At 36.0% G+C, this 13,748-nt stretch overlaps 1 protein-coding gene across 2 annotated transcripts in view; it reads left to right on the top strand.

Annotated features, from left to right (window-relative positions):
• The window catches only part of LOC144450515 (mitogen-activated protein kinase kinase kinase 2-like), a 60,729-nt gene that overhangs the window by 40,741 nt on the left and 6,240 nt on the right, over positions 1–13,748 (top strand). Inside the window, exons 3-14 of one of the 2 annotated variants that reach the window (XM_078141157.1) lie at positions 3,953–4,044; positions 4,645–4,685; positions 5,970–6,081; positions 6,968–7,135; positions 7,827–8,063; positions 8,768–8,829; positions 9,570–9,721; positions 9,914–10,009; positions 10,935–11,086; positions 11,607–11,732; positions 12,873–13,002; positions 13,444–13,618. In XM_078141157.1, coding sequence (XP_077997283.1) covers positions 3,953–4,044; positions 4,645–4,685; positions 5,970–6,081; positions 6,968–7,135; positions 7,827–8,063; positions 8,768–8,829; positions 9,570–9,721; positions 9,914–10,009; positions 10,935–11,086; positions 11,607–11,732; positions 12,873–13,002; positions 13,444–13,618 — 1,543 coding nt within the window. Of the gene's footprint in view, positions 1–3,952; positions 4,045–4,644; positions 4,686–5,969; positions 6,082–6,967; positions 7,136–7,826; positions 8,064–8,767; positions 8,830–9,569; positions 9,722–9,913; positions 10,136–10,934; positions 11,087–11,606; positions 11,733–12,872; positions 13,003–13,443; positions 13,619–13,748 lie in introns of both variants that reach the window. The other variant, XM_078141156.1, reaches the window with a different exon arrangement.

Here is a 13,748-nt window from a genome sequence, read left to right as displayed (position 1 = left end):
ATGGTAAAAACCAGTAATGTGAATGTATGCAAAGGAAAGTCTTAACTTGACTGAAATAGAGTTTAGTAATAGAACTTCATATACAATTTTCCAGTATTTAAGTTCATGTCAGGTCATGTTAGGCATAATGTATGTCCATATGTACGTGTTACTCACTCACTCACTCACTCACTCACTCACTCACTCACTCACTCACTCACTCACTCACTCACTCACTCACTCACTCACTCACTCACTCACTCACTCACTCACTCACTCACTCACTCACTCACTCACTCACTCACTCACTCACTCACTCACTCACTCACCCACCCACCCACCCACCCACCCACCCACCCGCCCGCTCGCTCGCTCGCTCGCTCACTTACTCACTCACTCACTCACTCACTCACTCACTCACTCACTCACTCACTCACTCACTCACACACTCACTCACTCACTTACTCACTAACTCGCTCACATACACATACATACGTATACACACATACACGTATACATACATACATACATGTACATACATACATACATACATACATACATACATACATACATACATACATACATACATACATACATACATATCCACACATACATTCATACATTCATACATACACACACATACACACATACACACACACACACACACACACACACACACACACACACACACACACACACATACATGCACACACACACATACAGTGCTTACAGCAAGCTTAGACTGTCTGATAAAGAGTTGGACTTGAGTCCAGTCAGGTCATGTCAACCAGTCTATGTTACTTGTACTACTCTAACAGTTGTTGAGGTATGACCTATCTTGACACTGCCCTAGGCTAGTATTTATTTTCTAGCGGTCTCAATATCTGAGAAAACAGAATTGATATAGTTCCCTATTTTACACTGGAGTAAAGTGACACCATGACTCAGTTGGATGCAGAGTGCAGTTAACACATTGTGTGGTGATAACATCATTGCTGTACTGTGTAAAACAAAACAGACTTGCTTTCACCCTCAGGTGGTAATTTAGAATGGATATTGACTTATGACATACACACGGAAGTCTGGTACTGGATGTACTTCACTTATGGCATACGTGTACACATGGAAGTACAGTGCTGCATGTACATGTACTTAACACTTAGTCTACAGTCAGTCATGATGAATTTGTAGGAAGTTGGAGTAACAAACCCGTCAATGTTGTACACCTTCTGTTTCACCTAATGTGTTCCGCTAAAGTTTAAAAATATGTCCTAGAATAATATTACAAAGTTCAACCAAAGTCAAGAACTAAAACCCAAAATTTGACAGTACTTTATATTTAAAAAACGAACAACGTATAGTATTGTCAAATAGTTACATCAGGTGTAAATGTTTGCTATATTTTACGACTATTTTTCAATAGGATAGTTGTATCCCTGACAACCTGAGCTGTGCATAGCCTGCTAGTACAGGTGGATTGAATGGCAGCTCAAGAGATATAGAGGGGGGTATTATAGGATACCATCCCTCTTGTGTTGGAATCTTTTAACAGATATAATTTTATAATCTTGTCATCGCGGTATAATTTTATAATCTTGTCATCGTAAAACATTTTATGCCATTTTAGTGTAAGTACAGTTGCAGTTTAAGACCCAGTTAGGAGTAGGATAAACAAAATGTTTGAAAAACAGTTGTTCAGGAGAGCTGAAGAAAATGTTGGCCCAGAACAGATTAATACTCTCCTATGTATTCCACATGGCTCCAGTGATAAGATATCACTAATGTGGGAACCTGGGATTGAATCATGCACCTTTAAGTAGACGGTTGTACACATTGAGAACTTCCTATGAGTAGATTCTAGAGTTTGTTGATAGATACTCTGTACCAGAGAAAGATTGATAGCCAGGTATTATTACTAATATGTACAAGATGTCATCACAAATATGTTTGCTATGTACACCAAATCATTACCAGTTATGATAGAGAAAGAATAATAATATGCATAAGGTCAGAGGTCAAAAGGTCAACAAGTTGACATACCATTACATGACATAGGTTGGTATTCTCACAGTTTCTGTGTGTTGTTATGACCCTGACAAGGTAGGAATTCATTTAATTCTTTGTACTTGCATATTAGGAAAACGTGCAGCAATGGTTGTTTCATCTTGTATGTGTAGTATTTAGGAACAAAGATGGTGTGGATTTCTGATCTGTTGAGCAACTCCGACTTTTTCAAGTACACCGTGTCGTGATCGTAAAATATAAGCCTGGTCCTCCATCTGAATCAATTCAAAACCTATTCAAACTGATTTATTTTAGTTATATCAGTTTTTGTCCCCACAAGAAAACAGTGAGCAATGAATTTGAATCAATTTGCTTTTGCATTGTTTTAAAGAAATGTACCTCAAATCACCTTGAGCCACCATTATGAGTGAAAGGGTTGCGAACCGATTCAACCAGATCACTTCAAACTGATTTTCCTGCATGTAAGGACATGGAACCAATTTGGAATCTATTTTATTCAACATTCCACGTAGGTACCGGGATATACCAGATGTAAAGTATGACATAGGAAACATACAAACTACTAAATTATGGGATATCCCTCCTCCATCAGCACTCACCCCATTTTCAGTGTGGGTCATTAAAGATTTTGCTTTATACACATCTATGACTTATATACGTACCACACAGGTTATGCTTCACTCACTTTCCGTTCTTAGTATGATGGCGTGAAAAATGACATGGAAGTCCTATAGATTGACATTAGAAATAATTGCAAAGAATTTAGACCACACACACACACACACACACACACACACACAAACACACACACACACACACACACACACACACACACACACACACATGTATATCAACAATAAACCATCATTAATGACTTTATTAAATTGTACTGTATGTTTATAATAAAAGACATATTATTACATGTTACCTCTCATTTATTATAGAATTGAATAATAACTTCATAGCAACAGTGTATTATAACATGTTGGCAGGGCATTTATAATTGCCAACATCAGACCATGATGGATGAACACAATCTGTTACAAACAGGGAAAGTAAACAAATTAATTAGATTAAAAACACTTTCCTCAGTATGTTGGAACAGCAGAGACTTGTATTACACGCCACGGTTTGATAAGAACAGTTTTACGGCCTCTTTATGTGTACATGAATTGCAGGGAGATCTTGAAATTTGTTTGTGAATGTGTTTGCGAATGTGAATGTGAATGTGTTATGTAAAGTGGCCATGTTCTTATCAAATGATGGAATTAGTTTGTCTACGGTCTGATGTCAATAGTTGTACATCCTGTGAAATCCTTGTGTTAGGCCTTGACAAGTAAATCTTACACCATGCAGTCTTTCTACTGCAATGATTAGTTATGTGGTAACAAAATCTAGTTACTTTGCAACTTTGAAACGATTGTGCGTTTGATCCAGTTATGGGCCTTGATCACAAATGTGCTGTTTCAAATAACTTTGAATACTAATGAGTAGTTACTTGTGTACAAACAAAAACCACCTTGGGAGAAAGAGGATTAAACTTAATGAACTAACACTGTGGATAAAAGAGGCATCTTTCTGAGAGCTAACCCATCATTTTAGAAGGTGATGTTTTACAATTCAGGGCCCCCAGCAAATGTTTAAGGTTAGGGATTACAATCCCAGGTTTTGTGTTATTTTATCAGTAGAGCCATAAGGATTACACAGGATCATTCTTTTATTTCAGGCCAACTTTTTCTAGATCACCACTGTCGGACAACTGTTTTTCTCACGTAGATTTTAATCCTAATTCAACTAACTCTTCATAATACTGGGGTGTTACTACATTTGTACACATTTGGGACATGATACTTGTACTGTTGTCATGGCAACTATTGTTGTGGTTACTACATACTGTCACCCAGTTCTTGTATTTAATTTATGTAATTGTCTTCTTTTTCTCTTTCAGAGGAACAAGAAGTGTTGGAGGTGATCAAGTCAGATCTCGCGGCTGGTTATCTTGAAAATACAAGACAAAGAACATTGAGGGGATCCTCAGCTGTGAGTAGTTGATTTTAAAAAGTTATTTTACACTTTCAGCGTTAGCCAGGAATAAATGATTTCAGAGTTAGTCCTCTCTGTTATCAGAATTGATACTGTCCTGTTCTACAGGAAGGAAATGGCATTAATGCAGGCAAATTGTTCAAACTACCTTGAACTTTTCTTGAAAAGTATGTGAACGTGCACAAACTCAAAAACTTTTACCGTTTAAGATAGAAACACAAACTGTCCACTTGTAGTAGATTCCAGGTAAACTTGTGATAGGACCCCTACGTATAAAGAGGCTATTGTCATAGCAACAGTGTGTTTCAATTGAATTGAATTGAATTTAAAACTTTATTGTCTTGATATAAAACACGGAAAATTGTCTTCAGACTGGTGAACAGAAATGACGAAAATACACTCTACGTACATTAAAAACAGAGAGCAAAACAGTAGGATGTGAACATTTTTTTTTACCTTGTTTAGCGCTGCAGTTCCTTCACTCAATATTTACAACATATACCCTAGGGTAATGCAGTATAGTTGTTATAAAGGTCAGTTACTATGGCAATAATTCAAACAATAATTCTTTCTTTCTGTATTTTGTTAATCCTGCAGAATGATGTCAGAGTCAAGTTTGAGTACCAAGGTGAAAAGAGGTAAGGAGTAGTGAAATGGAACATTATTACAGGAAATTAATTGGACGAAAATAGAGCAGAAAGAAATGAAATACGACAATAAAAAAGTTATAACGTAAAGTACACAATAGAACAATACAATGCAGCAAACATGGATAAAAATGTAAACACACAAAACAATACATTGTAACAATGTAATATGACATTGCAACAATCTAACCATAAAAAACAGTATAAGAAACCAACACAAAAGACAATGCAACAAAATAACAAAACATTGCAACAATCTAAATGCAAAAAAATGCAAGAATGTAACAAAACCACAGCAATTTTAAAAAAATGCAACAATGTAACAAGACACCAATATGTAACCACACAACAATGTAACAGGACAAGACAAAGAAGTGTAACAATACCACAACAAAGTAACACTACATGGCAACAAAGTAACAACGTGATCCAGTAAACATAATTTGTTAAATACAAAACTATCTATTCAATGTAACAATAGATAGAACACTTTAACAGTTGAAAACAATACTATGTAACAATACAGAACTAAGTTATGAAATATGACGTTTAGAATAAAAATAATACCATATGACAAAAGAACACATTGCAGACCAACATAACAGTACATGAATGAGCATAACATTATTTGTCAACTCTGTCAGTATGAAAACATAAATTGAATCGGAAAACACAATATCAAATATACAGCACAGCGAAAAAATTACTTGCAAAGACCCATAAACAGATGTTTCATCAATCCATCATTGAATTTGGTCTATCAGTTGACCTCAAATGCTAGGTCATCAAAGGTCAGAGGTCACATCACTTCAGTTCTTCATGTAGTGTTATAGATTGAAAAGTTAACTGTATCTAATAGTATGGGTAGATTGAGGTGAAAGTCAGTTTTGTGTCAATCCCAAGGAATTTGTGTGTTCATGTGGTTAAAGACATGTGGAATCTTTGCAATGTACATGCGTGGGCGGCTGATTCAGTTTATCGTCTACCCCTCACCTTTGACTTTACTATAATGTCTCTCAAGCTGTGCTGACATATGTATTAAGTGTTTGTCAATATTACATGTCTCATTGACTTTGTGTTTTATTTAGATGTGTGTTTGTACCACGTTCAGTTTCACTGACTTGCTGTTTTATCCAGATGCATGTTTGTACCATGTCCAGTCAATTTCACTGACTTTGCTAAAGTCACTGGCTTTGTGTTTTATTCAGATGTGTGTTTGTACTGTGTTCAGTTTCACTGACTTTGCTAAAATCACTGATTTTGTGTTTTATCCAGATGTGTGTTTGTACCACGTCCAGTCAATTTCACTGACTTGCTGAACCGAGCAAAGACTGCATATGGAGGGGCTATACCACTTCTTATGCATTACTCCAGCTACAACAATGAGGTAATACATAGTTTGATATCTCTAATTAGTAATGTTCAGTTTGCAAGGGGCATATTTGTGGTTTTCATTAGTTATATGTTGTTTCACACCAAAAATGATGTTTTTAATAGAATTGCCCCCCCCCCCCCCCCCCCCCCCCCAAAAAAAAAAAAAAAAAAAAAAAATTGTGGGCGGGGGTGTTTAGCTGTTCTTATGTACCTTCCCACTAGTGGTGAAGGATATGTGCCCTCCCTCCCTCCCTCCCTCCCACTGGGTTTTATCTTACCTGCCAGCTCACTGGCAACCCAATATTATCAATGATTTAACCACTCCCCACTAGGAAAACTGTTGTGCTTTACACAATGTGTGCCCCTCCCCCCCCCCCCACAATTCCAAGTTTTCCCCTCTCACTGTATCAAATCAGAACTTCCCCTGCCACAGTACTTTTTTGTCTGCTCCCCTCCCGCTACTGATCACAAAAAAAATTGTGCCCACCCACTAAAAAAATTGCATAAAAACAGCTTTTTGCAAGAACAATTTTGTTGACTGCATCTGAGTTTGTACAAATAACAGTAGCGATAGCCTGTATGGTGATTACATCACAAACAACATCTCTCAGATGAGTGGTATGTAGTCATCAGTGATGTAGTATACACTGTTACCATAACAACAATGTACCTTGTTACCATGACAACAATACAGGCTTTCTGATTGAGCAGCTGTTGTTACCATGTGCTACAATTTCTTATGATTATCTAAATACAAGTGAAACCAGAGAAATTGAAATGAAAGAAGTGAAAACTTAATTCCCTGCAGAATGTGAACGTGGGAGTTAATTGTTTTAACAAGTTGTTTTTTTCAGAGCAGGGTGTAGACTGAAAAGTGTGTGACCTTTTTTCCCTTTCAGTTGACAATTCTTATTAAAACGCAATCTGATTTGGATCAGGCCATTGAGTTGATGGACCGCGGATCGCGGAGTAAAAGTAGTCGATCTTTACGTATCTATCTGACCAATCCAGATATGGTCCATACACCAAGTATGCCACAGCCTCTACGTGCTCTATTTGATACACATGTAAGTACTTTCTACCATCTATTGACTTTCATGTCAACTAAAACATTATCAACCCAGCACTGTTGTATATTTCATATATACAATATTGTCAATAACATTATCAACCCATTTCTGTTGTATATTTCTTATATACAATAACATTATCAACCCATTCCTGTTGTATATTTCATATATACAATAATATTATCAACCCATTTCTGTTGTATATTTCTTATGTACAATAACATTATCAACCCATTTCTGTTGTATATTTCTTATGTACAATAACATTATCAACCCATTTCTGTTGTATATTTCATATATACAATAACATTGTCAACCCATCCCTGTTGTATATTTCATATATACAATAACATTATCAACCCATTCCTGTTGTATATTACATATATATAATAACATTATCAACCCATTTCTGTTGTATATTTCATATATACAATAACATTGTCAACCCATCCCTGTTGTATATTTCATATATACAATAACATTATCAACCCATTCCTGTTGTATATTACATATATATAATAACATTATCAACCCATTTCTGTTGTATATTTCATACCAACAGTAATATTATCAACCCATTCCTATTGTATATTTCATACCCACAATAATAATTTAAACCCACAGTAAACCTATTCTTGATTACTTCATACCTATAATAACAATGTAAACCCTTTCTTGTACATTTCAGATCAGCAATAACAATAGTAAAGCCCTTCCATTGCGATCCAATTCAGTGCCTCAAGATATTCCAGAACCTGGTGGAGATGGAACCAAGAGACATTCAGCACCTGTGCAGCCATCAAGACAGTCCCATTCACCACCTCCTGGTATTACCCCTGATAGTGAAGACTTGCCAACCAGTGGATCATACGGTTCGTCTTGTGGTGGTGGACGATTTATTCCAGAAGATGATATATATGATGATGTAAGTGTATTAAAAGTGGCAGAAGCTTAAACTCTTACAAGTCAAAATACTGACATAAAACACAGACACTTGTTGGGATGAAGTGAGATAAACTTTATGTACTTGGGGCAAATACATGAACATGCCTACAATGTACAGAGATCGAGGTAGTTCAATGCCTGTAAATTGCATTGCACATATCTTAGTGTTGTGCGCCCTCAACGGCATCTTTTGGAAATGTCTGCCCACTTCAGCTAAGTACAACAGTACATTGAATGCTTCACCTATGATCCATAACCCAGAGACTTGGTTGTGTGGTTGAAAATGACATTCACCCAAACCCAAATATACTGTCACGCCAGTGAATGGAGTCGATAGGCATGTTTTTGGACCAGGAAGGAGGCAATGCTAGCATCAGATTTAGCCTGTACTGTGTTATGTTGATGATGACATTCATTACATGTAAATAAATTGTCTCATTCAAACATTGATGTTGATATATGTCACTTTTCTAATAACCAGTGGTGTTTATTCTCTAAAAATGAACCCAACGCACAGAATTTGACATCAGTAATACTCATGCATGCAGTGATTCTACTACACTTTTTACTCAATTCATTCATTAAACTTGGACCACAGAGAACACCGTAACAACTCCAATGAATACCTCAGTGTATTACATACATTTTCATCATTTCTTTCCATTATTTTCTGTTTGATTACAGTATGTAGACAACATGAGTCAACATTCTTCAGATAGTGCATACAAAAGCAGGTCATTGGGAAGGTAGGTGTATTTACCATAAATTACCATACAATAACCAGGCTTTGTACTCTTTACATTAGTGTATTTACCATAAATTACCATAAATTACCATATCACATAATCAGGCTTCATACTCATTCATTAGTGCATAAAAAGATAGATATGTTGGGAAGGTATATGTACTTACCATAAACTTACCAGTTGACTTAAATAGATAGTCGTTGACACTTCAGATAGTGCATACAAAAGTAGGTCATTGGGATGGTAAGTGACTTACAAGCAACTGATTGGACAGGCAGTCCACTTACCACCTCACAGACAAAACTTACCATATTATTAATTGATTAAAGTATAGTTCAGTATACCATGACCCCTCAGGAAATGAATCTTTAAACCAAAAGATTAGCTGTTCTTATTGATATATTCTCAGTAAGAGTTACAACACCAGAGTAATTTACTGATCAGTTTGTAATGCCAACATGGTGTACTGTGTACCTTTGTAGCATAGCTGGGTGGACACTTCCTGCACAGCGTAATAATTATGGAAAGTAATATACCGATTTCAGTTCGTCATGTTGACATGATGTACAATATTCAGCGCCTCTGAATGTGGAAAGTTTAAACTAGTGCTTTATGAATTAACTGATTGATTGATTGATTGATTGATTGATTGATTGATTGATTGATTGATTGATCGTTTGATTGATTGATTGATTGATTGATTGATTGATTGATTGATTGGTATTGTTTATCCTTTGCAGTGTGACTGGGCGGACATTCCGTGCAAAGAGTAATAGTTACGATGACTTTACATCAGGTGATATCCAGTATAGTAATGGTGAGAAGGCTGGAAAGGGTGGTACATATCCAAGAATACATAAACAACAATCCTATATGAGAGACTATGGTGATGGTAAGATGTACTGAATGTTATTATATATATAGACACATAGTTCTATGCAATATGACAACCCCATTATTATTTTCAAGTGTTCTTTGTGTCTGTAGTTTCACGAGCGTAGAAGTTCAAATACCACTAGTATGTATGCACACCAATGCAAGTAATCTCTGGTATATATATAATTATGTACGTTACGTTTTGTAGGCAGGAGAACATTTCCAATTCGTCATCCTCCCGCACCAAGTCCCACAGCAATACGAAGAGATCAACAGTTCAGTCCACAAGGCAGTGGATCACTCAGTAAGAGCAGTAGTAGTAGTGGTATTGGTGCTGATATCGACGCTTTAGAAAAAATGGAACGCAGAAACAGTGACCTACAACTTATGAAAACCTTACAAGATCTTAGTCTCAAAGAAAACGCCAAATGTAGGTCAATGCAGTCCCCCCAAAAAAACATCAAAATGTAGTGTAGAGTCCACTTGTTTGTTAACCCTTTCACCTACCTCCTCTGTTTCCCTTTTGTATGTCCTGTATAAGCATGTAAGCAATGGGGTTAAACCATTGTCACTGCACATGGAGGGGTGAAAGGATCAATAAACTGTGTGGTATTTAGACTAGATGCTGTTCTGTTTCTGTTCCGTTCTTTTCTGTTCTGGACAAGTGTCTCTTTATTTATTATTTTACATAATGCATTCCATCTATCTACTGCCAAATAACCACCATTACATCTATCTATCTTCACTATCAAACTTTTTTTTTTCGATGCTGTGCAAAAGTGTGTTCATTTACACCATACTAATGCTTTCCTCACCCATCAACCATACGCCTTCCATCAGATCATCGATGGCATTGCTTTATACTGTATGTTACACTTGCAAAGAACTCCCGCAATATTCCACAAGTTTATAATGCTAAATACTGTAAATAAGAAAACACATTGTTGTGTGGACAAGTTCAGAAAATAGATTATTATGTGGGTATTGATTTGGAGGTATAATATGCTGTCTTTACATTGCATGCAGTTCTACCATCACTCTAGTTCCTATACAGTACAAGTTACTATTACTACAATCAACACCACTCACTGCATCTGGGGGAATGGTAAACGGTGCATGTCAGTAGTAATCCATCACGAATTGACAGACAGTTGTAATTGATTTACTTCCTTCAGACAATTGCTCATTAATATTCAATTATTTAATTGATTTGATATTCGTATTTGCAGCACCAAGAGCGCCTATTAATTGGAGGCGTGGTCGACTAGTTGGCCAGGGTGCTTTTGGTCAAGTCTACATATGTTATGATGCTGATACAGGCAGAGAATTAGCCGTAAAACAAGTACAATTAGAAAGAGACAGCTCAGAAGTAGCGAGAAAGGTAAGCCTCTATCTATCTAGACTCGAATCCTACAGATCAATTTTACTCTGTTTTGTACCCCTAAATACAAATATTTCTTTAAAAAATATCAAATTGAGAAAGGGAAAAATTTTTGCTGTATAAAAAAAATACATGGCATTAAAATAAAGTCCTGTGTCAACAAAAGAACTATTATTTTTACTCACTACATACTGGCTTTATATTCATAGCACTACATACTACTATGAACTGATTTGAAATCGATTGTGTGGTTTGAAGCAATTTTCAATTTTGGCTAATTAAGATGAATTTAGTTGGGGGAGCGGGAGGGTCTGAAGTATTAGAATTTAGTTTTTTATCCAACATTGAACTATTGATCTCGCCCCTAACCACTTGCTACTTGGAGCTTACGAGTGGTTACTAGCAAGCAAGCAAATGCACCAGTATTTTTTTAGAGATTGTATAAAGCACTTTGTGCATAGTGTTGGAAAGTGATAAATTAAAACAAACTGACCTTATTATGATTTTAATTTCTTTGCAGGAAGTAAAAGCATTAAAAGTTGAAATAGAATTATTAAAAAATCTTCAACATGAAAGGATAGTACAATATTTTGGATGTAGTGAAGATGAGAAGACTTTATCAATATTTATGGAACTTATGCCTGGGGTGAGTCTTATATAACATATTCCGATACGGTATCGCTATAATTGATTCCTCATGGTATAGTCAAAGTCATTACTGTAGAAGTCCTGAGTTGCATGAGATGTAATTTAAATTTCATCCACATCCACGCACATAGTCATTAACATCATGTCTTTGTTAATCAATCACAAAATTCTAACCGATAACACAGTCCCTCATAAATTTAGTGTCTACAGGGGCAGTTATGTAATGTCTAAATATGGTATATTTGTCAAGCTCAGGATGCTACTTATACACTGTTTATGTCACTATAATAGTTGGGGTTCACTGATTGGACAAACAACTTTTTGTGCTGATTGAGGGACTTTGCCCAGACATGGTTTAGTTAGAAACCACATTGGCATCCAGACTATATAACATAATATGTTCTAAGCAAAAGCTGTGTTATGTAACTTATGTTCCATGTAAAAGCAATGAGGGGGATAGGTGCAAAACTTTGTTATGTAACAAACTTGTTTTATGTAACTTACATGTATGTAACATGTAAGGGACAATTGCACAATGTCTGGCAAGCTCATTAAGTAAACTTAGTTCATTTAGGACAGAGTCACCGCCCCCTCCCCCATAAACGAATGTCCACAAATGTGACATTGACAAGTTTATATACATGTATGATGTAAAACCATGATGAAAATTGTAGCGGTCACACCACTACCATCGATCGATATGATGTGAAAACATGATTGTAAACACATTAAAATACTACCGGAAACCCAGCACTGTAGTATATCACATTAGAAGTAAATTGTAATCAACTTATCAACATCTCAATATTAAATACAGACCTTGTTATCATTGAAGGTGTGAAAGTTTTCAAAATTTGGTTAGAAGTGTGAAAATGAAGTTCAGCAATCACATTGACACCAGACTCCCGCCCCCTTTAACGAACGAAGTTTGTTTATTGAGCTGGTTGATATTGTTTGTGTGTTTGATCGTCCCTAAGCAAAGCTGTGTTATGTAAAGTGCTTCAGAGAAGTGCAACTCTGGGTGCCAGGGGTACGGTACAAGTTAACATCCACAATGAATCATAATACTTAATTTTTTAAAAGTTAGTCAAAGTTAGTTTGACAGAGAATTCAACTGTCTTTATATTACTCTATACAGGGGTCAGTAAAAGATGAATTAAAACAGTATGGACCATTGACTGAAGCTGTTACAAGGAAATACACCAAACAAATCCTAGAGGGCGCTGCGTATCTTCATTCAAATCATATTGTACATAGGGATATCAAAGGTAAGTTAAGGAGTCATTGGACATCAAAAGTAAGTTAGGGAATCATGTTGCACATAAGGATATAAACAGTAAGTTAGAGAGTCATGTTGCACATAGGGATATGAAAAATAAGTTAGGGAGTCATTTTACATGTGATATCAAATGTTAGAATCATTATTTCTACATAACTTATCAAAGGGGATGGGGAGGGGGAAGGGGGGGTGTCATATTGTACACAGGTTATCAACAGTAAGTTACAGCACAGGTGGTATTTTCACTTCAAAATAGATTTCTGTTCTATCAATGTTAAAACTTTTAGATTTCAGATTGGTGTAGAGAGCTTCTTGAGATTGTAACACCAAGACAGTTTTTGGTGTAGAGAGCTTCTTGAGATACTAACACCAAGACAAGGCTTTTGGCTAAATTAATATAGATTAACAGACTACACGTTTTCGTTTGTAGGTGCAAATATTTTACGAGATGCTGTGGGTAATGTCAAATTAGCTGACTTTGGTGCATCTAAAAGGCTACAAACAATTTGCACATTGAATGGTATGAAGTCTGTCACAGGTACACCTAACTGGATGAGTCCAGAAGTAATCAATGGTGAAGGCTACGGAAGAAAGGCAGATGTTTGGTACGTTAACTCTATGTCTTACGAAATATTAAAGTGATCATATGAATGAGAATTGGGTATTTGTTTTTGGAAATTTAATTTATAAAACAAATTTAGTATGTTTTTCTACTTGTAAAAACAATGTGAAGTA

This window comes from Glandiceps talaboti, chromosome 20 (genome assembly GCF_964340395.1).
Source record: "Glandiceps talaboti chromosome 20, keGlaTala1.1, whole genome shotgun sequence".
Lineage (NCBI taxonomy): Eukaryota > Metazoa > Hemichordata > Enteropneusta > Spengelidae > Glandiceps > Glandiceps talaboti.
The sequence above is the reverse complement of the archived record's forward strand: the minus strand, read 5'-3'. Positions and strand labels throughout refer to the sequence as shown.